The 26805-nt window shown below is 46.2% G+C and overlaps 1 protein-coding gene across 1 annotated transcript; it reads left to right on the top strand.

Annotated features, from left to right (window-relative positions):
* Nucleotides 1–41: 41 nt before the first annotated feature.
* Lsm3 (LSM3 homolog, U6 small nuclear RNA and mRNA degradation associated) lies at nt 42–9138 on the top strand. The gene is made up of 4 exons (XM_028854838.2): nt 42–154; nt 2580–2690; nt 5214–5309; nt 8795–9138. The coding sequence occupies exons 1-4, from the start codon at nt 134–136 to the stop codon at nt 8873–8875; spliced, it is 309 nt and encodes a 102-aa protein (XP_028710671.1). The 5' UTR covers nt 42–133; the 3' UTR covers nt 8876–9138.
* Nucleotides 9139–26805: the final 17667 nt, after the last annotated feature.

The following is a 26805-nucleotide window of genomic DNA, read 5'->3' on the forward strand; positions in this document are numbered from 1 at the left end:
AAGCCCCGCCCCCATGTAAACTACAGGGGCGCAGAGGGACAAAAATAATGTAGGTCTACTTCCAGCGAGTGGAAGCCTAGTGTTGCTGAGTGCCTGTTCTCGCGAGAGGTGGAAAGGGCGCAGCGTTTGAAACATGGCGGACGACGTAGATCAGGTAAGTTTGTCCCGAGGCGCTCGTAGAGGGAACGCTTGAGCTTCCCGGCCCCGTTCGCTTTTTTCCACGCTCACCGGGAAGTGGCCTGTTACTTTTTTCCGAGTAACCACGGCCTTCCGTAGCTGCGCTAGCTCCTAAAACTTCCGCAGGCCCAGAGTTTTCTCAACCCGCCTCGCTCCCATCACGCTCGAACCCATCACGCTCGTCGTCGTCGGCTTTTATCTGTAAAATGCAAACGGCTGTCGATGCCCGACAGAAAGAGTGATGTAGTAGTGGACACCCGCTTAGTAATACGTGTAAATACCTGGTGCACAGGCAGTGGCTCACTTGGAGTGTTTTATGGGGGAGGTCAGGTAAAAGGTGCAGTTGTGCGAGGTAGAGAAACTGGTAGAGATGTAGTGTGAAGAAAACAAGCCAAGATCGGGTACGCAGAATAACAGAAGGGCCTACAGGCCTCTTCACCTGCTCTTTCCTGCTCCTTAGGTATCTGTGGAGTTCCCCGAACACCGAAATGACTTGCACACAGCCCCCCCCCCACATACACACACAAACACGAACTAACCTGTTTGTTTTCAGAGCATGTTATTTTAAATATGTATTTCTTTACTTAATGTGTTACTTTCACAAATAGAAATTCCTTAATAGGGATTTGGGGAGGCTGGAGAGATGGTTTAGGGGTTAAGAGCACTTGTTTTTGTGGAAGAACCTGGTTGGGTACCAGCATCCCCATGTTGGCTCACCGGGCATCCACGATGCATCTTAACTCCAGTTGCAGAGGATCCAGTGCCCCCTTCTGTGTGCATGTGGTGCACACACATACAGGCAAAACGCTCACATATGAGCTAAAAATAAACCTTTAAAAAGGCTTTTACTTTTCTTTCCTTAGGTTTAGGACAGTGCTGGGAGCACTCAGCAGGTATTTATTTGAGGGAATAAACCCACTGTCCAGGGGAAGCTTCTTTGAAAAGTCAGTATTTAAAGCTACAGGGTGAAAACGATTGACAGTGGGTGTCCTAGACTGAAGAGAGCTGTCATGGGGAGTTTTCATTGGTTTACAGCTATGTATTTATATGCCCTTCTCCATACTAGAATGAGCTTCGTTGAGGGGGCTGTGACTTGTGTATGGTTGTAATCCAGTGGTTGGTTGTCGGGTTCTTAACAAAAGCCTGCTGAACTAAAGTGGGAAGAAGGGGTGGGGAGGGGGGCGTTGTTTGTTTCCTGTCATCCAGCCTCTTTTATGTACACAGCCAACAATTGTCAGTCAACTTTCGCTGACCCCAGGTACTCACTGGAGAAGCTTATTGAATATTTTACTGACTCTCGATGGCTGGAGCCATCTCTTCCATGTAGCTGACCCCAAGTCATCCTAGCCCTAACTTTTGAAACCTATCCCAACAGTTCTTGGAGAGTAATTCTGACTGACCAAGAAAAATAGCGTTCTTAAATCTTGAAGCAAGCAAGATATGATATTAAATATAAGAATTACAGGTGCTGGGAGTGGGGCTGGTAAGATAGCAGGTAAAAATGCTTGCAGTTTGTAAGCCTGGCAACCTGAGTTCAATCCCTGGAACCCACAGAGGAAGGAGAAAACTTTAGAAAGTTGTTTTCTGACCTCCACTAGAATGCCAAAACACACACACACACACACACACACACACACAATTAAGAGATCCAGAAGTGGCTCACAGCTATAATCCCAACTTTGGGAGAATGATACAGGAAGTTTGCTGCATGTCAAAGGCTGTCATGGGCACATCTCTTCAAAAAAACAAAACAAAACAGTAATGATGATAATCATTGATAAGTATTTCCTTTTACTTAGATAGCCCCTTCAGTCCTCATAAGATCTCCAAGGGAAAGATGTTGCCTCCCCAGTTTGCAAATGAGGAGTCTGAAACAAGAGATGACTTGATTTTTAATCCCAGTTCAGAAGAGCCAGGCCAGAACCTGGAGCTGAACACAGGCTGCCTGACTCCAAGTCAATTCTTTCAGCCTCTGTCCTATACTACTCACTAGATAGGTTCATCTTGCCATCCAACTAGCACCCTAAACTCAACCTGCCCAGTGCTGACTTCAGACTTTTAATTAGTGTGTGTGAATAGGTATGGCAGGTGTCTTTTTCAAATGATTAAACTGAATAAAAGATAAAGCTAAGGTCCCTAAGCAGTGCTCTAACACTTTGGATTTTGTGGAAGTTCAGTCATGTTTTAGCCCTCTTTTACATAGCATCAAGGCACTATTCTAAGCTTTCATATGTCATTTAAACCTGATAATAGTATTATGGAAACACTATTTTCTGCATTTGGCGAATTAGACTAAGGCATAGACAGGTTAAGTGACTTGCCCTTGGTTGCACTGCTGAACAGTGATTGAAACACTACGCTGCCTCTGATAGTCCATCACTTAAGCCTGCTTCTTTCATCAGCAACAGACTACCAATACCGTAGAGGAGCCCCTGGATCTCATCAGGCTCAGTTTGGATGAGCGAATTTATGTGAAGATGAGAAACGACCGAGAGCTTCGAGGCAGATTACATGTAAGTCTGTTAAATTATCTTAAAACTAGATGTTCCCCTGTCATCCCTTCCTGTCTCCTTACAGATTTAAGAACTGCAGCATAAACATACTGTTTTGAATTCTGCAGTTTCTTTTGGGAGTTGGAAGATCTTAGACAATATGAATATCCTTTACTCTTTTTTTAAATAGAGAGAGGGAGAGAGTGTGTGTACATGTACGTGTACGTGTGTGTACCCGTGCTTACAGAGACCAGAACTGGACATCGGATTCCCTAAAGCTGAGTTAGACATGATGTGGGTGATATGCGAGCCAAACTTGAATCCTCTGCAAGAATAGTCAGTGCTCTTAACCTGAGCATCTCTCCAACCCTATAGAACATTTTTATCTCCTTCAATTTTATCTTCTCCTTCCTTATGAATAAACTTATTTGTCCTCTTTGTTTTAGACAAGGTCTTGCCATGCAGCCCAGCTAGCTTTAAACTCAAGATCCTCCTGTCTCCATTTCCTTAGATGTGCACTACCATTCTTGGCTTTGTCCTCTATTCTTAAAGGTTATTGGACAAGGTGTTTTTTTTTTTTTTTAGTTATTGACATCTAAAACCTCTTTGTTATGAAAAAAAAAAATAACAAGTTACAGATACAGTTCATTGGTAAGAGTGATTGCCTAGCATGGGGCAAAGCCTAAGCACTACAGAAAGTGTTAAACAGCATAGAAATCTGTAGAATTAAAAGTGAAATCTCATTCACTATGGATGACCACATTTAACGTTGGTTACATCGTCTTCCAGATCTTTTCTACATGTGTATGTGCTGTCTGTATTTAAAGAGGGACCCTACTGAGGTATGGTGGTATGTGCCTGTGAGTCCAGTACTTAGATGACTGAGGCAGGAAGAGCGTATGTTTGAAGCCAGTCTGGACTACACTGTGAAACCCTGTCTAGAAAGGGAGGGAAGGCTTTATACACATATTTTTAGTAGCTTTTTCATGTGATTTTTTTTTTTTTTTTTTTTTTTTTTTTTTTTGTGGAATGATCACACAGCTGGTGACTCCCCAGGATTCTATGTAAGGCAGGACTCACACTTTTCTTTCTTTTTTCCCCCAGCTATAAAACTGCATTGGGCACTTTTTTATATACTATTGCTTGTGCAGTGCCCACTTATGATTTCTGTGGAATTGGTCCTGTTAAGTGACTTCACTGTGTACTTAAGGCTTTGTCTCTTCTTGTTACTTTCCTTAGGGCTGTTGGTTTACAACATGGAATTGAACCAAGTCTTCTTAGTTCAGGCTTAGAAACAGGCCCTGTCTTGTCAGTGTCAGAGCCACTAGGCAGTTGTACTTCCGTCTCACTCTCCAAAACCGTGATAGTTCCTTCCTTGCAACTTGAGGACAAAGAACCTCTGGAGCTGGGAAGGAAATCGGGTCACTAATCTACAAGCTAGCCTTCAGAAACAGCAGTGTCTGTTTGATGAGAGAAGTGGGGTGGAGCTAATTACATAGGTTTTTAGCACATGGAATGACACCCGAGTCCAGACCAGTCACCTTGAACTTGGAGGCATCTCCAGCTCTCGCCTCTGTACTAAGTTGCCCACCTTTCTGTTTGCTGCCTGCTCTTGAGCTGAACATTTTGCTCATTTGTGTAGCTGCCAAGCAGTTCCTTCCCGATGTGGCTGTTAGGCTATTTTTATCTTGATATGAGCAGGCAAACCACTTAGCACTTCGTTAGAAGAACATGTGAGTGGGTTCTGAACAGGCCCCAGGAGGTCTGCCATTTAGTAAAAGGAATGAACTTTGGAGGTTGCACTGAATACTGTGGTCTCAGTCCTTCCTGGCATCCAACTGAGGCCAAAGCATGTTAAGCTATGGACAGGTTGTAAATGGGCAAAGTGGAGGTGGGAGAGGTGGTCGCTGGGTAAAGTGTGATCCTCAATACCCGTGGAAACACCAGGTGGCTGTGGTGGCTTCCCTGTAACCCCAGCCTCTAGAGGCAGATAGGATTCCCGAGCAAGCTGGTTAGCTAGACAAGTCAGCAAGCTCTGTGTTCAAGTGAGAGACACCACCTGAATACGTAAGGTGGAGAGCAGCTGAGGGAGATATTCAGTGTTAGCTTCTGGCGTCTGTTTGCATGTCTACAAAAATGGGCCAGGTTTTGCTCTACCTGTATCATTTTTGTGAAGGTCAAATGACGTTGGCCATCACACAGTGACAGGACCTTATGTTGCTAACTATCCTTGAAAGAAGTCTGACAAACAAAAATTTGCTATTTTTCATAATAAACTGTTGTGAATGGTGGGACTTCCTTGTGTAGCAAGTAAAGTGAGTACTTAAGAAGTAATTTCAGATTATTTTGAGTGAATTCATTTTTGATCATAAGCAGTATTGTCTCTGAGAAAGGCTTCTGAGGACACGATAGACTAGCACAGAGGGCGTGTTTACTATTTGCATGTAAAAGTTTGGGGTGTAAGTATTGAACATGCTGCTTAGAATCCACTTGTATCGTTTGAGCCTTGTTCCTTGTTTCTCAAATCTCACCCTCCCACTCCAGGCTTATGATCAGCATTTAAATATGATCCTGGGAGACGTAGAAGAAACTGTGACGACGATAGAGATTGATGAAGAGACCTATGAGGAGATATATAAAGTAAGTCCTGCAGCTCCTCTCTCTGACAGTGTCAGATCTCATTATGCAGCACTTAACCCATTTGTGGGAACCTTACTATGTCTTGACACCTACTTAGGGACTGTTGATACAGTGTAGTAATTAAATGCAAGGATTTTGGAGTCACCCACCGTTTTTTTTAAAACTGATTTTAAAGACAGCTTTATCACCAAAGCCCACCCCAAGATGGGTGACAGCTCACAAAGCTGGGAACCTGGAGCACATTGCACAGAGTGTCTTTTCCAGTCAACTGAGTTGGTCTGAGCCTTGCCTCAGAATACTGGGATTAAAACCTTGTGCCACCACACCCAGCCCTTGAATAAAATAGTTTCTTTTCTTTGTTTTTTAAAACTTATTTTATGATGCCAGGTGGTGGTGGCGCACACCTTTAATCTCAGGACTGAGGAAGGAGAGGCAGGCAGATCTCTGAGTTTGAGGCCAGCCTGGTCTACACAGCAAGTTCTAGGACAGCCAGGACTACAAAGAGAAACCCTGTCTGGGGTGGTAGGGGGATTTTTGTATGTGTGTATGGTTGTCTGCATATATGTCTGTGTACTGTGTGCATGCCTGGTGTCTGAGGGGGCCAGAAGAGGGCATTAGATCCCTTGGAACTGGGGTTAGAAACAGTTGTGAGCCCACCATGTATAGCAGGAATCTTAAAAGTTCTTATTAATAAAATCAAACCCGAGGCAAGTTATTGGGGTCCATGCTGGTAGATCAGAGAGACAGAACAAGCCACAGCTATCTCACCTCGCCGGATCCTCATCTGGTCTTGTCTCCTCAGACTGGAGGCCTCTGAGTCCTCATCCGGAATGGGTCTCAGCTGAATTGCTGCTTGAAAGCCTGAATGCTTAACCAGCCAAAATCTTAACCAGCCAAAAGCCTCTAGTTTCTGGTCCTCACGCCTTATATATCTTTCTGTTTTCTACCACCACTCCCTGGGATTAAAGGCTGGCTTTCTGGGATTAAAGGCGTGTGTCACCATGCTTGGCTATTTCCAATGTGGCCTTGAACTCACAGAGATCCAGAGGGATTTCTATCTCTGGAATGCTAGGATTAAAGGTGTGAGTGCCACCATTTTCTAGCCTTTGTATCTAGTGGCTGTCTGTTCTCTGACCCCAGATAAATTTATTAGAGTACACAATATTTTGGGGAACACAATACCACCACAACCATGTGAGTGCTGGGAATTGAACCTGGGTTCTCTGGAAGAGCAGCCAGTGCTCTAAACTACTGAGCCATCTCTTCATCCCCTACAATAGTTATTGTAGTGTGTTTACTACAGACACAGGCAAGACAGACTGTGATGTTGTGGGTAGTATTTACAGTCATTTCATGCAGCAGTGGAAAACGGTGCATTGCTATCTTGTATCTTCTCATGACCTTTGAAATGGGAAAACAAACAGCAGTCTCCCCTAGGCCCGTTGTATGTTTTGCCCTCTCTCAGTTGACATAACTAATGAATAGTAACATTCCCCAAACGGGAAGGACCACAGACCACTGGGATTCCCTGAGCTTTTCCCCACAGTGTGCATAATTAACTCCTGAGTGACTGGATTGATACCAACTGGCCAATAGGAAAGCAGAAAGCAGTTAGCCCTGTTCTTTGGTTCTCATCCGCCACAGAGTATTGCTTTTGTTGATTGCTAAAGTTCTGTTATTTGGCTCCAGCCCACTTTTCCTGCTAGCCATCATGTTTACCACTTTCTGCCACTAAGCAGCCCACAGTGTGGCTCGCTGCCTGGCTTCTCATGGTGATACTGTGCTCTTTGTAGCAGAACTTCCTTGCTCCTCATCCTGAGGCACCAGTCCTCACGTAATTACAGACCTGCTTGAAACTGAGGAGACAATGTCTCTCAGACCACCCTGATGAACCCTTCAGCAGGCTTCATGGTCTGCCTGAGAACAAAGTTTTTTAACTGAAGTTTTACCAGGCCTTGTCTGTCTTTTGTTTTTTGGTTTTTTATTTTTATTTTATTATTTATTTATTTTTGGTACTTACATAGTTGGGCTTAAAAGCACCTGGCATTGTTTCTTTTTGTCTGCCTGATAACTAACCAGTTCTTGCCTGATCTCATCCTTGTACTTGCCCTGCCGAATGCATCTGTTACACCATAGCACTTATTAACATTTGGCTTTTTCCAGCCTTTGTCCCCAGAGTCTATAAGTTTGGGAAGTCTTTTGGCTGTTTCCAAGTTCTGCCTAACATTTGCCAAGGTATAATGATGACTCCAGATTGTGCCATATTTGCTGACTGCCCAAAGCCTGATCACCAAGCTGAAGCCTTGAAAGTTGCATTCCCCATTTGTGCTCACAGGAGCATGTAGAAGCAGGTGTGATGGCTGGGCACCCTGGAGTCTTGAGTCCCTGCCTACAGGTCAATACAATAGCTTTCTTTCAGGTGCTAAGCTGGGGACATAGACTTCTGCCTTCCTGCTCTTAAGATCTCAGTGCTCAGGGTCCATCCATTGGTAAAGCAATGGCTGCCCATTGGCATTTAGAAGAAGTACCCTCGAAACCAATGGCTAAAATCCAGTTGTAGCTGAGGATGTAACTCAGTAGTAAAGCATTTGCTTAGAATGCGCAGGAGTAGCCGGGCGGTGGTGGTGCACGCCTTTAATCCCAGCACCCAGGAGGGAGAGGCAGGCAAAGCTCTGAGTTTGAGGCTAGCCTGGTCTACAAATTGAGTTCCAGGACAGCCAGAGCTACACAGAGAAACCCTGTCTTGAAAAACAACAACTAAATATGTGCAAGAATTCAATCCCCGGCTCCCCCTCCCCTCAAAGCAATTTAAAATCAGACATAGTGGCATCCTCCTGAAATTTCAGCACCTGGGCTAGAGAGATGGCTCAGAGACTGAGAGCATTTGGTTCTTCCCCCTTTTTCCCCTTTAGTACTTCCTTTTGGCACAGTCTTACTCTATAACACAGGCTATCTTGGAACTTGACCATGTAGTGGAGTTGTACTTGAAACCTTGGTGACCTGCCTGCCTCACCCTTCTCCATCCTGGTATTAACAGTCATGAGCCACAATGTCTGACTTGTTTTTATTTTACATTTATTTATCTGTTTACTAAGTTTTATGTGTATGTGTCCATCTGTGTGAGTTCATGTGTGTCATGTACATACAGGAGCCTGAAGATGCCAGAAGAGGGCGCTTATACACCCATACGCATAAAATAAAAATAAATCTTTAAAAAGAAAGTAATAATCCCAGCACTCAAGGCTGAAGTGTGGGGATTAGAAGTTTCAGACTAACATGAGCCATACAGTGAGACCCCATCTCAAAAATAACACAGTAACCTTGTGCCCAGGTCTGGTTGCAAAGGAGCCTTGGAAATACCTTGTAGCAGTACATAGGAAGAGGATGGGTCTGAGTGCAGCAGTGGTGTCTGCTGCACTCATGCAGGGAATAGGAGTGCTCGGACTGTTGGACCTCACTGTGCTTTCCCGCTTCATCTCTTCCAGTCAACAAAGCGGAACATCCCCATGCTCTTCGTCCGAGGAGATGGTGTTGTTCTAGTCGCCCCTCCATTGAGAGTCGGCTGAGACGGAAGACGGTCCTGTGTAGGAAGTGGAGACTTTGCCTCTTGAGATGTCCAGAACACTCAGAGAGAAAGACGCTCACGTGCATTCTGATGGTCAGAAATGACCCAAGGGTCCCTCCAGCTAGATGTCATGTTCCTTTTTCTCCAGCCTCCTGCCAGTGTAACCACCTTGCTCTGTTCAGGAGCTGGTTTGCCCATTGTTCTTGCAGTTACTTTCAGGTTGTTTTTCTTTAAATTAAATTTGATGTCCCTTTTTTATTTTTTTAATGTGTCTTGTGGATTCTCAAGCTTTTACTTGGTATGTGCAGTGTTCTCTCCTATGTCTAGGGCACCAAGCTGAGTGTGAGGAAGGAGAGTGGCCATTCTGCCCCTGCTGTCACCTGAGGAAGAGCTGTACCAGCAGGTCCGGGGCAGGAAGGTCATGGTCTCTCCTGTCTCAGGGGCCCCAAGAGCTCAGATGAGCACCCAGTGAGAACCAAGCCAGAGGGGAGGTGGCGAGTAACCTCAAGTCTGCCAGGAGGACACCAAGTATGACCTCTGTGACTGAAGAAATTATCCTCTACTCATAGCTCACAGGTTGCCAGTGACAAGGAAGAGTCTGAGCAGGATGAAGCTGAAAGCAAAGCTACTTCCATTCTGGCTTCAGCCAGCCCCACTTCACGTGGAATCACAAGAACACTTAGAACCAACACCTTCCACTAAGTAGTTACCCTGTTGTGAAATGTCGACAGTTGAGCTAGGCCTGTGGCTTTCAGGGGTTGGCTACCTCTCTTGTATGCATTAGGGTCTTATTCTCCAGCACCACAAAAAGAAGAAAAGTGTAGACAGTCTGCACTGTGGAGAACGTGTCTGTAAATGTGCTCAGCGAGTCTGCTAATCTCCTGTCAAATGCAGTTTGCTCATGTGCTCTGAGCCAAAGTCATGCTGAAGAAGCTTTGTTTCCATTATTTATTGTACCTGTCCCTACAAGTTAGAGAAGAGAAAAACAAGTGTGGCTGAGATGATGGCAGTTTGGTTTTCAGTGAGTAGGCAGGGCAGAACCCTCCTAACCCACCTCACACTGTCCTTAGGCCTTAGCTCTGCTGGGCGGTGTCCTGTTCACTGGGAAACACAGGACTTGGGATTGGGGCTGTGTCAAGTGGTTGTTCTTGGCATCCCCCTTCTTGAGTAGACAGCTTAACCAAATGCTGACAGCACTGGCCATAACTAACTCGCTGAGCAACATGCCTCGGGCAGTCACTCTGTCATAGTCCTCTCAAGCCCTGCAGTCTTAAAAGAGCAAACTGAAGCCCTCAGGTCCCCCTGGTGCTGATTTGTGGCAGTGGGCGGCCTCACTTGACATCAGCTGAACATGTGGCTAGGTGGCAGAGACCCCAGCTGTAGGTAGTAAACCAGTGTCCAGTGTCCACTGCAGCTGTGGTATGTCTGCCTCCTGGCCTCTTGTTCTGCCTCAGGCATGCAGTGTTGTGTGTGATACTTCAGTTCTCTGCTTGCCAGCTCCCTGATAGACTGCACTAGAACTTTAGGCTGTAAAGACTCATTTTACACGTTTCTGAAACCTAGGAATGCTCAAGTTTGATTGACTCCACACCCAACACAAACATCAGCCCAGCTAGCTACTGAGATAACAGCAAAAACTAACTCTAGAGTAACTGCCTGTGTTGCCAAGTTGAGGAATGGGAGGCAGTTTGAGGTTGGCAGCCCCTTCAGGCCTGGGACTCAGTCATCTACCTTGACAACTCAAGCAGAGCCCGGCCACTCTCCCCCACACCAGAGCTACCTCATCTGCAGTGGTCCTGTTGGCTGTATGGCAAAGAGCTCCTGCAGCTGTGCCTAAGACTTAAGGCCAGAGAGCTGGATATCTCAGCTTGCTTCTGTAACAGTGTCTGTCATAGCTCACGATTTGGACTGTCCTCCACAGACGCAGGTATTTGAGTTCTTGGTCCCCTGATGGTGCTGCTGTTCGGGGAGGCTGGAAACCTTTACAGGGTCACTGATTGAGAGGTGGCACTAAGATTTTATAGTCCAGCCCTGCTTCCTGAACCACCCAGATGTGAACAGCATCCTCCTGAAAGTCGCTTCTTGTCAAATATGTGGGCACAGCAGATGCCACACTTCCATTCCTGGGTTGGTCATTTTGTTAAGAGGGGTGGTTGCCTCTCATAAAGAAAGAAAATATAGAGCTGTCATTGGAAACCAAAAGGATGATTGCTAGAGGCAAAGAAGGCCCGTTTTTTGTAGACAACACTTACTTACTGAAAAATAATTGGGTACTTTATTAGTGGTGACAGATTTCTTGAACACACCTTAGGTACCATGGTGTTAAGCTATTGCTGTGGAAGCTCATTGGAGTCCTGGAACCTCTCAGGGAATGGAGGTGAGCAGAGCTTAGGCTTGTTCAGTAATAGACTGGACCATGGCAGCATGGACCCTGCTGTGGGTTGGGTGGAGTGCCTATAGAGTCCTGCTGTAGCACTGGGTGGGGTTGCTAAGCTGGGGGTAGGTATTGGCTTCCTCTGCTCTGGGAAGGATAGGATACTTAAGAGTTGAACACAGTCCCACCAGACAAGTTACCGCTTGTATTCATAACCCCAGGCTTGAGGCCTGGCCAAAAACTTGTCTTCCAGCAATGCTGAGTGGGGGAAGATTAAATGACACCAGGCCAGCAGTGCTGTGACTGGCACTGCAGACAGAAAGGGCCACTGGTACTTTGGAGAGACAAGCTGTGCACACCATCCCCCAGTACTGGGGTCTCCACAGCTCAGCAGGGCTTATTTCCCTTTCACCCCTCAGCCATCTGCTCCCACGTGCCTGGGACTACCAGCAGGCGCCAGCTGCAGGCACCCAGCCAGGCGTCGGTTTACATGGAAAACACCAAGAATGAGGACTATAAGGCCCAGTGTTTTCAACTCCTTAGGCTGTTGCTCCGCTCACAGAGCATGTCGATTCTTATTTTCTTGGCTGATGCTTAAGTTTCATGGGTGTGGACACAGCATGCCCCACTGTGGTTTCTGATATTGATTACCCCTGAGGGATTCTTTTCTTGTTGTTCTTCCCACCCACTTACTCTGCCATGGAAATGCAGGGTGAGGTGTTGATAGGCACCCCCAGTTGGCCTTTGTGGCTTTGGAAGTTTCCCATAGAAGATCTTACAGTGTTACGGAGTCAGATAACTGAGGTTCAATGCATGGCTATGCCACGTTGCCAGCTGGGCAGATGAAGTACCCTAAGGTCAGTTGTAAGGACTAAAAAGCAGCTACGTGAGCAGCCCAGGACAACCCTGGAATTTTACAGGTCAGGCATGGTCCCCAGGTTGGAAGCAGCACTGAGTCACAGTGGGCTGAGGTCACTCCTTTATCTGCCTTAGTGACTGCTCTCCACTCTTGTCTCCCTGAGTAGTTTTCAGGAGACTCTGGCTTTGAAATAAGTTGATTCATTCAATTAAAACTTTGCAAGGGCTGAGAAAGTGGCTCAGCCCTTCCCAAGTGTACATGAGGATCTAAGGTCAGATACCAGCACCCGTGTGAAAAGGGTGGTGGCGCACACCTGCAAAGGCAGCCCTGGGAAGGTCCCCAGAGCTTGCTGGCCAGCTAGACTTGCTGAATCAGTAAGCCCCAGGTTCAGTGAGAGACCTTGTCTCAAAAAATAAAGTGGAGAACGATAAAACATCAATCTCTGGCCTCCCCAAGCATACACTTGCGCTCGCGCGCGCGCGCGCGCACACACACACACACACGAACACATACTCCACAACAGAGAGGAAGAGAAATATCTACCATTTGCCAGAATCTGTCAGAGGACCAACAGGACCACCTAAAGGCCTAAGGGAAGTGCTATGAAGGAATGGAGGGAATGAGGTGGGAGAAGACAGAGCATCCTCAGGGAGTCTGTCTTGGGAGGATGTAGGCTCTGAAGGGTTTGGCAGAGCAATGAGAATGGTTTTTTTCCTGGCTAAAGGTCAGCAGAAGCCAGTCGGCTAGAGAACTCAGGTTGAGCACTCGGAGGTGAAGTGAGAAAGCCTAGTGTCACTCAGTACTCTCTCCTCACAGGAGAGTACACAGACCTTGGGAGTGACAGAGACCTGCCTAGGTCACAGCACCCAACCGATCCAGTTCTGAAATGGAGTCGGCACCATGTGGCTCAGGTCCAGCATAGCTGTCCACACAGCTGAGCAGCCCCTGAAGTCAACAGAGGACTGTGGTCCTTCAGATCACGTGCCACAATCTCACCTCCTGTTCCCCTTTGGAAGAAGGGTTCTGAGTGAGCAGTGGCCATTCAGGCTGACATGACCTGGTCTTCCATCCATGCTGGCTATGGAGTAAATGAACAATGCCTTATGGAGGAAGCAGAGGTGGGCAGCAAACCCGCCGGTCTTTGCTCCATTACCAGCGTGCTTTGTGGATTTTGGTGAGTCTCTTCCCCGTTTCTTGTCTTCCTTTCCCATAGCATACCACTTCTGTCGCTCCTACTCAGCTCTAAGTTCCCCAGGACCAGCCAAGTGCACAGAGCATGTTTCGACACCAGAGGGTGCTATTCTCTTACCTATTCAGCTTCAACTGTCTTGGTTTGCTGTAATGGACTGCAAACAAGGCCATTTATTTCCTTAAATCCAAACAATATGTGAAACTCCAACCGCACTTCCAGAAGCACAGGACAGACAACATCACATGCACCACAGGCCCCAGGAGACAGTTTTCAGACAAAATATCCCAACAGTGGCTCCTACAATGCTGAGCTGGAACCATCCACAAGAACACACACAATCTAGGCAAGATGAGTTTCACCAGCACGCTGGTCCTGGATGTAGCTGGGTGGTTGAACTGAACTTTTGTCAGGGTTCAAGGCCAGACTCTGCCACCGCAGTGAGCAGATCCTTGTTCCTGCTCTCGGCCTTAGGGTCCTCCATGTGGGCTGTGTCCTCCCAGCCTGAAAGTACTGTTACTGATTCCACAGGTTTGGAGAGAGAGAAAGGTACTTGGGAGCCATCGTTTGTGTGTTACAAGGTAAGGACACAGAGGAGTCGAAAAGCCTTGCTTTTGCAGCAAGCTGAACACTAGACTCAGTCACTCTGATCCTGTTTCTGCATTGAGCTGCACTCCGGCCCTTGTCAATGTCTTCTGTTCTTCTTCCTTTATGGCTTTTCCAGGCTGAGAACTACTAGAATCTAGGTTGGATCAGAGGTAGTCGTGCTTAGGGTTTTGGGATTGAATGAGTGGGTGGGTGATCGGGTGGGTGGGGTTCTCCTTTGCAGGGTTCCCCATTCTTCACTCCTTGGTTCATAACAATGGTTTGCTCAGCTCAGCTCTCAGGTGTGAGAGAAAAGAGCAGAAGCAGCTTCATGAACAAGGTCACCCAACAGCATCACAAGACGATGACATCACCATCAGCTCTGGCCCAGCAAAAACCCAGAGCTCGAATAACCAAGGGAAAGGGCAGGTCATCCTCCCAGCAGAGCGACAGAGCTGGTGCCAGGCCTCTGCCAACTATCAGGGCCTGGGAGTGTTGCTGAAAGTTACCCAGGAGCTGTTCATACCTGCCTCTGCTCAGCCTCACAAGCTCAGAACAGTAGAGTCTCACCAACAAGAATCCCCACCCCTACCTTTTCCTAGAAGAAAAGTTAGCAGCTGCCAGAATCAAAATAGATATGAATAGAATGATGTGTCAAGACTCATGTTTAGTTCAAGCACACTCGATTGCCCGATGCCCTGTGGAGGACAGCTGAGGAGCAAAACTTTCAGGTTATTGTCACTTTGTTGGAACTGCCATTGTAGGGGGCCTCAAGCCAGCAGCTTCTCTCCCTGGGCTGATGTTTCTGCCATGCTGCATGTCAAACAATCATGTCTTAGAGCCCAGATGTCCTGCTTTATAGGTGTGCCAAATGCAGAACCTATGTAAGGAATCCTTCTGTTAAAGCAAATGGTTGTCCCAAACTTTATTCTATGTGCTGTAGTGGCATGCACCCCTGTGCTCATGTCTCATGTGTATGTAACACACACACATGAAACATAAGGAAAAATATACCATCTTACCAATGTGTAAGAGTAGAGTTTGGTCACAGTAGCATTCATACTGTTGTGAATGACTGAAGATGTCCATCCCTATCTGCCAAGTCCCTGCTCCGTAACACAGTGCTTTATTACTCTGCCTAGGCTTCTTTTTCAAAGGTTTCATATCCACAAACAGTACTCAAAATATGAGGGGAAGACTGTGGAGCACTTTCATCCTTCATCACAGCCACAAACCTTTGGAGAGAACGTGCTAAGATTGGTAGGTGGAAACAAGAGTGGCCTTGGATTGACTGCAGTGTAGACACTCCAGTCCGGTGCTCCAGCTCACAAGCTACCCCCAGGTTCCCCATCTCACTGCTGTAGTATCCAGATTCATGGCCCACCTCACCCACCTCTCCTACCCCCACCTGCCTTTCTCAGCTTCCTCTCCTTCAGTCCAAATGCACTGGCTTCACAAAGGCCGGGTTCACTCCCTCGTAAAGCCCCTTCCACTGGATCCCATCTCCTTCTAAAATCATCTTCAGTCATGCCGAGCAACCGCACCACTTGCCAGGCTCATAAAACTCTTAATGGCCAGAATATCCTACACCGACTAAGTCATAGTTTCTGGAGCCTTCCGGGTTGATATTTAAACACAAACCCAAAAAAGTAAAACATCTCCCCTAAGACATCTAATATGTAGCCACTTTCAAGAGCCAATGTCCTGGATGAACATTTCAAAATGCAATCCCAGGTCAGCGGCAGCAGCTGTACCTAGAGATGTGTTAGAAACACACATTCTTAACTAGGTGGTAGAGAACTAGCATACATAAGGCCCTTGGAACAATAGCAAATCAAGTTTTCCCTATTCCAAAGTTACAAAATGAGCAACTTTGGGTATAGGGCCAGGAGTATGCATATGAACAAGCCATGGGGTGACATGCACACCAGCTTCTGAGAAGTGCTGGCTGCCATGCTTGGTGCACAGGATGTCTTGGGGAACAGGAGCGTCAGAATTCCCCTAACCTTCTCAGAGTGCAGATCCCCTGTGCCATCCCAGCTCGTAAACATGACCCGTCAGATCAGAAGCTGCACTTCAACAGTCCTCAGTGACTCACACATGCTAGGAATTAAGAAGTCTCCCAGCCCTGTCCAGAGGGACTCAGAACCATGAAAACTGGGAGCAAAGCCTGGCCTGCCTGGGTCTCACATCTTAATTATCTTTGCACACTGAAAGGATCAGAAAAAGGCTCAGACCAGGGCCAGCTGATCCTGAGACATCTTACTGTGTCAGATACCAGGGAAACGGGCCTGGGATGTAGCTCAGTAAGTAAAGTGTGTGCCCCTGCAAGCGCTAAGACTTAAATTTGGTCCTCCACACCCACTCTAAAAAGTTGGGCATGGTGGCATGAGCTTGTAATCCTAGTGATGGGTAAATGGAGACAGGTGGATCCCTAGGGCTCACTGGTGAGCCAGCATAGCCTGCTTGGGGAATTACCGGCCTGTAAGAGAATGCCTCAAAAACAGGTGGGCAGGCAGTGCCTGAGGATACCACCTGAGGCTGTCCTCTGGCCTCTCCATACCCACCCACATATGTACCTGTACACATGCACACACAGAGCAAGGCAACACTTCAAGAATAAGGGTGATGTCAGAGAGGCACAGAAGCCAATTAAATTTTGTATTTTATTTTTAATTATGCATGTATGTGTGTATGCATTTGTAGGTACAGTATCCACAGAGGCCAGAAGAGGACTCTGGGTACCCTGGAACTGGAGTTACAGATGTTTGTAAGCTGCCATGGGGGTGCTGGGAATTGAACCCTGGTCCTCTGGAAAAGCAGCCAGTGCTCTTAACTGCTGAGCCATCTTTCCAGCCCCAAAAGCTAGTTTAAAGGGTCCTCATTGGTCTGATTTTAGATGAATCTGATTGTAGTGATATAAACTATTAATAAGGTATAAGTCTGTGATTTTCTAGTTATATGATGATTATAGAAATAAGTGTGACTGGAAGAAAAGCATCTTCCCAAAGTAAAACACCAACTTCTACAATGTAGATTTGATTCAGTGAACTTTAGGGCCCCCAAAACCAGTGTGGGTGAAAGCTTGGTCCTCAGACTGTGGTCCCACTGGGCAGCAGTGGGACCTTTAGGAGGCAAGGTCCAATGGAAAGAACCTAGTAAACTGAGGGCATGATGCTGGGATCTGGCCCATCCCTCTGCTTTCCTTCCACCATGAGGCAAACAGCTGGTCTGTACCACACGCTTCTTCCTTGAGATCATATCTTATGATAGCAAGGGAGGCAAATGACCATGAACTATTACTTCTGAAGCCACGAGCTAAAATTAACCTTTCTTCTCAGATATTTTGTCACAGGATGGAAAGCTGACTAACCTACAAGTAGTAAGGAGAAGCAAAGATAAAGGCAATTGTCCATGAATGGTAAAGTGAATTAGGGTCCAAATACGTGTACGGTAAAAATGCCACCTCTTCTCCCAACAAATGCCATAGTCATTACCAGAAGGAAGCATTGATTTCATAGTGATCAGCCAAGGAGAGTCCTTCCTAACCACACAAAGTTATCACCATGTGACACCTACCACCTCACACTGAAAGGCCATGTCCCTTTGGTGGTCTTCCTTCCAAAACAGACATAATCTCAGCTGAATCCTCAGGAACTGTTAGTCAAACCCAAGTGAGAAGGCTTCACATGAGAGGGATGGATGTGCTGTGTGATCCTGGACCTGGAAAAGGGTGTAACTGTAAAAGGCTATTGTTGAGGCAATTGACAAAAGGTGGGCATAGAATGTAGACTAGATATGGACTGTGGTTATGAGAGGGAAGGTTCTTACTCCCAGGAGACACGCAATGAAGTATGGGGGCAAGGCAGTATGTTTGCACTATGTACTTACAGGGGTTCTGAGAAAAGGGGTGTACATACAGCAGGCATAATGTCCATGATGGAGAGGAACAAGAACAAGGCAAGACACAAACACCTGGTGAGTCTAGACGAGGAGATGCCTGGCTTACTTTCCCCGTTGCTCTGATTGATTCTGGCTCACAGTGTCAGGTTCCAGTCCATCACTGCAGGGAAGTCACAGCAGCAGGAGACAGCTGGTCACATCATATCCACAATCAGGAAGCACAGGGCCCCCTGTGTGCTCAGCTCACTTTCTCCATTTTATACAGCCTAGGATCTCAGACCAGGGAATGGTGCCACCCACAGTGGGCAGGTCTTCCCACTTTGATGAACCTAATCAAGATAATCTCTTGCAGCATGCCCAGAGACCTACTTCCCAGGTGATTCTAGATGTTGAGTTGACAATTGAGAAGAACCATCACCTTGTTCTATGAGTTTGTAATTCTATCAACATGCAACATTCTCTTCTCCTTGGCAAAACAAAAGAGAACAAATACCAAAGACAGACCTTGGAGAAACAGAGGCTCGGTGTGCTAGCTTTCAACTTTTGTCTGGCTCTGTTTGCAACCACTCGGGTCCCTACCCTGTGTCACATCCACAGAGAGGGCCTACCTGGTCACTCATCTAGACCAGCAACCCACTCCCAGGCCTCATCACCTGTTTTCACCTCTCTCTCTCTCTCTCTCTCTCTCTCTCTCTCTCTCTCTCTCTCTCTCTCTCTCTGTGTGTGTGTGTGTGTGTGTGTGTGTGTGTGTGTGTGTGTGTACAACTCACAGAAGTCAGTCTTCTCTTTCTACCATGTGTGTTCCAGGGATCAAGGTCAAGTCCTCAAGCTTGGCGGCAAGCACCTTTACCACTGAGCCATGTTGTCAGCCCACATCACCTGTTTTTGTATTCTCCCAGCACTCTGTGTTGTAAACCATTCCTGTTTACATATATCTGTCTCCTTGTTTAGGGTCTCCTCCTGCCAGAATGTAAACTTCCTAAGCGGGGAGAATGTTTCTGTCTGATGCGTCCTTCAGACCGCAGGCGCCTTGTGGGTACATGAGAAACGGATGAATGAAGAACTCGTTTTCCCATCTACAGACAAACAGCTCCAGGTCCAACAGACTCCTTCCTGGTCTGATGATGAAGTGAGGAATCTGAGGATGTGGGTGCTTCTGGGGAGCCACAGCGACCTCTCTATGCTGCCCAGACCTGACTTCTGAACTCAGTAGATCATCCTGCCTCAGCCTCCAAGTACATGTAGGCACATGCCACCATGCCTGGCTTGGGCCTCAGCTTTAGTTCTTCCTTTCTTGTATAATTCTCACCCTGATCCTACACCCCTACTGACAACACTGAATTCACTTTATTCATTGAGCTGCTAACTACTGAGCACCTGTTATCTGCTGGGCACTGAGAACCAGTGTCTGGCCTCTACGGAGCTTGCCAGGTTAGCAGGAGCTTGGCTGAGAAAAACTAGAACTTAGAATAGCTGCCTCACTGGCCAATGTCACACAGCAAATACACAGTTGAGCTGGGAAGTTCCCCAGTTCTCTGCACTGCAAGTGACATGGGACCCAAAGACTAGAAGTTCCTGAGCCGAGCATTGCTCCGGCTCCAGGTTCCTCTTCAGCGCTTCCACACCCACCAGTATCTCACGACAGCCTGCATCCTCCACGTACCCTTCCGGCAGAGAGACGGAATGTGCCGGATCTCAGCCCTTTCTGATTGTGTTCCTCATCATTACATAGCCTCTAGGTCCCATTTCCTTTAGATAAACCAGGGGCTGCTCTGCTTCAGTGGGCAGAGGTCAAGTTCACCTCAAGAACTAATCTAAGTTGGAGCTGCGATCAAATAACCTTGTCAGGAAAACAACAACAACAAAGAAAAACAAAGTAACAAAACAAAAACCCACTTCAAAAAAACGCCTCCTGAAGACACTGAGCGTGAAGAATTGAAAGAACGTCAGGGAACAGGACATTTCTTTAAAAGATGTTTTATTTCTCTGCAGCTCATTGATCCCGTCCCTCCCTAGAAATTTGAAAGCTTTCTTTGCCAATTAATCGCTACACTCATTACCAGCCCCCACCCCGGTTATGATCATCAGCCTCCAAAGCAAGGACCACAAGTTAGCAAGACAAATGTTTGTCTTGGAAGATCAATTACCGCACTGGGAGGTCTGAGACGCCTGGGGTTTAGTGCATGCCTTGCCTTGGACTTGCTGGGTGACCTTCAGCTCTCTGTACCGGGGCGTCTGAGACTGCACAAGGAGCCATGTCCTGAGATTGCCCTGAGTTTCCCCGCTAGAAAGTCGAAGAGGGTACTTGGCCAAGGATATGATTTATCCATGCCCATAAATGCTTCTCTCCCTCCTTCTGGAAGCCAGCTAATTATGTTAAGAATTGAAAATGCATTCTCTGTGGGCATCTGAAGGACGGTCTTTACAGGAATGTGTGGCAGTGGGTGTGTGAATAAAAGAGACACATTAACAAAGTTTTGTTATTCTAGAGGAAAAAAATGCCATAACTCCATTTTTTTAATGGCCACAGAGCTGAGCAGGGGGAGAGAAGAACACAGCATTTTTGCTGGAAGTACTGCTCACAGAAGGCTCCCCAGGGGAGCAGCTTTTCTGGTGGTATGGAATGCCAGTGTTTTCCAAGTGAGCCAAGAGAGTGGCTGACAGGAAGACCCGCCTTCCACTGAGTTTCCCGACCTGAGACCCTGAAGAAGTAAGCTGGCAGGAGATGCTATGAAGTTCAAGTAGGTAAGATCCTCCCACCTTGGTCCAGGGGTCCTGAACTCTTGATGTCACATACTCTACAGAGAGACACTGTTTCTCCCTGCGCAGTGCATGAGGGCAAAGGACTTGGGTGGCTGGAAATTCACAGACTTTGGAATTCAACTCACAGGAAGAAGGCATCTCTCTCTCTCTCTCTCTCTCTCTCTCTCTCTCTCTCTCTCTCTCTCACACACACACACACACACACACACACACACACACACACACACACACGGACTGGACTGAAGAGCACAGAGATGTTTCAGTCCAGTTTCTGCTGTATTACAGAATGCCACAGACTAGGTAATTTATAAATCAGAAGTTTATCTCCAGGTTCCAAACTGGAAAATTCCAAATCATGGAGGCATCTTGCTGCATTATCACAAGGTGGATTGACAGGAAGCGTGCCCGAGATGGAAGAGCAAGAGAATCCACCTCTAACAGGCCCACCCTGCAAGAACTAACCCACTCATCATCAGCCCCACCACTTTTTAAAGGTCCTGGTTCTCAATCCTCTTATGGTGGCTAGTAACTGTTACCACGAGTGAGTTTTTGATAGACACTCAGACCACAGCAGAAGGGTACCCTCTATGTATTTGAGCAAACATCTCTAATTAGACAGGGCTGTGTGTACCAATGACTCCAGAATCTACAAGGAACTGTGGCTATAGCTTTCAGCCACAGGAGGCGCCACCACAGATGAGCAATGGATGAACCCAGTGTGAGAAACCCAAAGAGGGTGAGCACAGTGGTAGATGCTGGGGATGGTGAGCTGGGTGTAGTAACATCTGTAATCCCAGCACTCAGGAGGCTGCTGAGACAGGAGGTTGTCATGAGTATGAGGCTAGCCTGGGCTACAGAGTAAGACCCTATCTCACAAGGGGGGGGGTGAGTTAATTTATTAATTCTTTGTCCGTGGGTATTTTTAATAGTCGCCAAAATAAGACAGTACAGAGGGTGCCCTGCACGGGCGTCAATCACATTCTTTTATGATTAGTCATGAGAGTCGCTGAGGAATTGGTTTTCTCCCCTGGCACATGCAAGAAGATGACTGTGAGTTCACTTTGCTCTTTGCCTTTCCCAGGGCAGCATGCACCACACCAGCAAGCATTAGTTGTCTATGTCTGCCTCTCCCTCTGAGTTCAGGGCCTTTTTGACATTGTAACACAGTGTTACAGGCTATTAGCACTTCAGTGCTACCAGACAGGAAACCTACAGAAAAAAAAAAGGGGGGGAAGGGGTGAGTCACAGGCAGCCCAGACGCACTGCACAGCCAGGCCAGGGCAGGCCTGTTGCAGCGCAGGACGACCCAGGATGGCTCAGGTTCACTGGCTCGTTGACTGAAGCTTGGCCCTCTTGTCAGACTCTCCTTTCCAGCAAGTGGCCTTCCGTCAATTGCAACGGAACTCCGTCTATACTTCATTGAGTGTGACTACTCTATTGCTCAGAATCCTGCACCGTTTGAATCTCACAGTCAAAGCAATACTCTCTCGGGGCTGGAGAGATGGCTCAGTGGTTAAGAGCACTTGCTGTTCTTGTAGACATTCCAGGGGCAGTTCCCAGCACCCACCCACGTGGAGGCTCACAACTGTCTGTAATATCAGTTCCAGGGGGCCCAAGACTTTCTTCTGTTCTTGTATGCACATGATACCCATACATACATGCATACAAACACTCATGCACATAAACTAAAAGAAAATAAATATGAACAAACAACAATAATAAAAGCCAGTATGTTGTGAATGAAAATTTCTCATGGGCTGGAGAGATGGCTCAGTGGTTAAGAACACTTACTGCTCTTCCAGAGGACCCAAGTTTGATTCCCAGAACCTACATCAGGCACCTCATAGCGACCTGCAATTCCAGTTCCAGGGGATCCAATGCCCTCTTCTGGCCTCTGAGGACACACACACACACACACACACACACACACACACACACACACACACACCATGCATACATATACATACATGAAAGAACTTCTCCAAGTTGATAAGGACCCATAGATCCTGAACCCAATGTTACCCAAAGCCTATTTTATAAACACTTTCCAAGACATAATAGCCAGCAAGTTTCCTTTGTCATGGAAGTGTGGGACTGCAGTGTGCTGTGACTTCCTGCCTGAGTTATGGCCACGGAAACTAAGGATCCAAGGCCCACAATGAGGAACCCGTGTTCACTGCATTGGTGGGTGTGGGAGAGAGTCACTTTTTAAAACATTTTCTAAAGAAATATATTCCTACTGGAAACTAAGTTGGGAAATGTCACTCTACTCAGATTCTGCATCCCAAGATGTGGTGAGTGACACTTGGAGATGGGAGGTGAGGACCTGAAGTTGTCCATAGTTAATGGCCAACCCAGGCTTGGAACTCTGTGTTTCCGAGCCCTGGGTTCACTGTTCTTATCAGCAGCCCGTCCCTGCTAAGGCCGGCAAAGAGCTATTGGAGAGATAACCAGGCAATCAAGTGCCTAACGACCCGGTTTTACTGTACTAGACAAACTGATTCTGAAGTTTATTGTTCTGCAAAGATAACTGTGAAGCAGGTGGCTTCGGTTCCTCCCAAGGGAACTTCCCCATCCGCTGGCGAAGACAAGGCACGGCTGTGGCCTCTTTCCCACAAGGCATCTTTGAGAAGTAGGGGAGCAGAGGTAGGTGTGTGAGGGGAACGTAGCTGAGGTGCAGCCTCGAGTTTGACTCCAGCCCTGCCATGAGCTCTTGACAACCAACTCGATCTCACAGAATGCCACTGTCCCTGTGTATGAAAAGGGGATGAAATATGCAATCTGTTTCCCTGGTATCACATGCTTCAAGGGCTTTATGTCATGATCCAGTCGTGGGGGACATTGGGGAGCAAATACAGTGCTGTCTAGCTTAGAGAGGAGCGTTCCAGTGATACGGCGAGGCTGCAGTGATGCGGCGAGGCTGCAGTGATGTGGTGAGACTCAATCTCACAGCCCTGAGCAGGTCTGAGCAGGCGGCCCAGTGTGGATCGGCACACAGCAGAGAGGAGTGGGCAGGTGATAGCCTGGACAAAGATAGGGTCACAAGATGCTGTGTGTGTGTGTGTGTGTGTGTGTGTGTGTGTGTGTGTGTGTGTGTGTTCCTCCTGCCTCAGTCTTCTGGGCACTGAGGAAGGCATAACTTTAATGAGAATTAAGACCAAGAGAAGGTATATAGAGATGAGCAGATTATTTTAACCAGGATTTTTCATTAACAATCAAAAACAACAACAAAATACCCCTCTCTCTCTCTCTCTCTCTCTCTCTCTCTCTCTCTCTCTCTCTCTTTCTCTCTCTCTCCCTCTCCCTATCATCGATCTATCTATCTATCTATCTATCTATCTATCTATCTATCTATCTATCTATCTATCGAGACGCGATCTCACTATGGAGCTCTGACTGTCCTGGAATTCACTATATAGACCAAGCTGGTCTGGAACTCACAGAGATCCCACCTGCCTCTCGAGTACTAGGATTAAAGGCGTGCTCTATTCACTGCCCCTCACTCCAACCCCCCAGCATAAAAAGAAAAATCATGTTCTCACTTCAGGTGTGGCTGGGCGCATCTAGGTGCCCAGAGCTTGCTCCTTCCTCACTGGGCTCACGCGGTTGCCGACACCCCTGAGGCAGGTTTTCTGCCCCTAATGGCAAAGTAGCTGCCAAGCGCTGACAGGGCCTCCTGCAGCTCTTTCCCTGACTGGCTCTAGACTGATGGGCCACTAGAGATGAAGTCACAAGCAGTGTGAGCTACCCACCAAGGGTCCTGGGAACTGAACTCTGAAGTCAGGTCCTCTGCAAGAGCACGGAGGACTCTTAACCACTGGGCTATCTCTCTAGTCATCCCCACCCCCCAACTCTTTGTTTTTTGTTTTGTTTTTTTTTTTCAGACGAAAGTCTCTTGTAGCCTAGGGTAGTCTCAAACATGCTACGCAGCTGAGAAATAACTTTTGATTCTCCTGCCTCCACTTCCAAAGAGCTGAGATTACAGGTATGTACCACCACGCCGTTGTTCTCTTGGGACAGTATCTCAAGTAATGAAGGCTGGCTCTGGACTCCCTGTGTAGCCTGAAAGGATCTTGAATTCGTGATCCTCTGCCTTCCACCTCGCAAGTGCTGGTACTGAAGGCATTCACCACACCCAGCTTATTCTTAGCGCATTTGTTAGAGTTGGTTTTTCATTTTGTTTTAGTTCTGTACTTTTAGCTTTTTTTTTTTTTCAATGCACAAACATTTTAATGATGAAGTCCAGCTTGCCTACATTTTTTTTTCACGGTCTGTACTTTGTTGTGGTATCAGAAACTATGGCCAAACCCAGGATGGCACCTTTGTTTAGTTTGTAGATTTTGCCATTCCAGCACCCCTTTTTTTAAGGCCCCACCTGGAAAAGGGTTTTATTCTGGAAAAATGGCCCCTTATCTTGGAAGCCACAAAAGTTCCCCCCCCCCCCAGGGAGTCACGGTCAGTGATGTGCATGGCGGAGCATGCCTATTTTATTATCATTCACACTGAGCAATATCATCTCCGAGCTGCGCTGAGGTAGTATGAGCAAGAACGCATAGGTTACTTTTTCGTACAGGTTCAAATCGGCGTGACTATCTGGATTGAGACGAGGTGTGCGCCTCAGCGAGTGCGGATTTAAAGGATAACACACACGCAGAACACATAAGGCCCTGTCTCTCATCGTGCACACAAGCACCAAACAAAATAAAATAGGAAGAACAGAAATATTCTACTTATAAGTAAAATAAAAAGAAAAACTGATTTTACATAGTTTTTGACAAATGTAAATTTGTCAATGTAATCAATTAACCACAAAATCTTTGTAGACATTAAAAATTATAACAACAATTAATACTTACATCCAATTCCAGGGAAGTTCAAGATACACGAAAATGACATATTCTTACTCATCCATAAACACAAACCTGCCAGTGTCTATACACATGTTTGCTCAGCAGACTCTAAAGGTAGACTGTTTTCATCTATATTAGTTAAAAAATATTAAATAACACAAATAATCTTTTTATAGAACTACACCAGAAGCTCATTGGTAACGACACCTCAGCCTAGAATACCATTTGCACACTCACAAAGATGTTCTTTCGCAATATTATCGGTTTGTCGCTGAGCTAGGTTCGAATACTAGTTTGATCCTGTTCCTTTCTTGATACATACACCCAACCAAAACATTAAATACCAGTGCACTACAGTTACTGTTTAGTAACTTACTGTGTGATAATATGATTGCTAGATTGTACAGATTTCTGGTCTCCATTCTAGAGAAGAATGAAAAAAACCGCTCACTTGCAGATTCAATTCATTTCACACCTGTTTGAGCTCAATTCAAATTGCTTTTGCCTACTCATGGTGAGTATCTTTTTTTTTTTTTCATGTTTTTTTTTTTTTTAGATTCATATAATGCATCTTAGACTACTATACATACTCATGGTCTAATTTGTCAAGACTGTGTTAAAGATATGGGACTGAGTACAAAATGACTACTTATGTGTGTTATAAGTATGAACATAGAAATTAATGTGAGAGAGACATCTTTTGGAGGTAGTATTCACTATAATTTCTTTATCACACTTTGTATCTATACATACTACCAGCGTAGTGGCATATTCATGTCGTATATCACAATAAGAACGATGACCTTGCACATTTATAGATAGCTATGAACGTGAAAACCTCTCGTGTTGGTGATATCACATTGATGGCTCGCTCTAAGATATGATGATTCTCCAACCTCAACTGCATCACAGGTACGATCTCAGCCTTAACTCTTTGGAGATTAGAGAATATCTTTATTCTATGCATGACAATATCATGTTTGTCAAAAAGAATTATCTCGCCAATATGTGCTCATGTGTGTGACCATCTCATGTTATACGTCAAGTGCTTTGGTTTTTAATTATAGAAGATGACCGGTGCTAGTGTCTCTGTTACCAAGTTCTTGTGTCTCCTAAGAAGTATGTAGGCATGGATCACTGAGATATGTTATATTGTTTATTTTTCATAAGAGTTTGAGTATAAAATCATTATGCATCTAACATATGTTTTACAATGATGCAATATACGATTTGCTAACTTACTCTCAGTTATTAGTAAGAGAGGTAGATTACGATGGAGATGAGGAAAATAACATTAGAGGTCAGAATGGGCAGCGTATATTATGGTGAACGTAGGGAACTATAATTAGTTGTGGATTGAATGATTTAAACTACCAATTACTAGTTATTACAATAATGCTTATAAAAT

The sequence above is a fragment of the Peromyscus leucopus genome, chromosome 3, assembly GCF_004664715.2.
Source record: "Peromyscus leucopus breed LL Stock chromosome 3, UCI_PerLeu_2.1, whole genome shotgun sequence".
Taxonomy (NCBI): Eukaryota; Metazoa; Chordata; class Mammalia; order Rodentia; family Cricetidae; genus Peromyscus; species Peromyscus leucopus.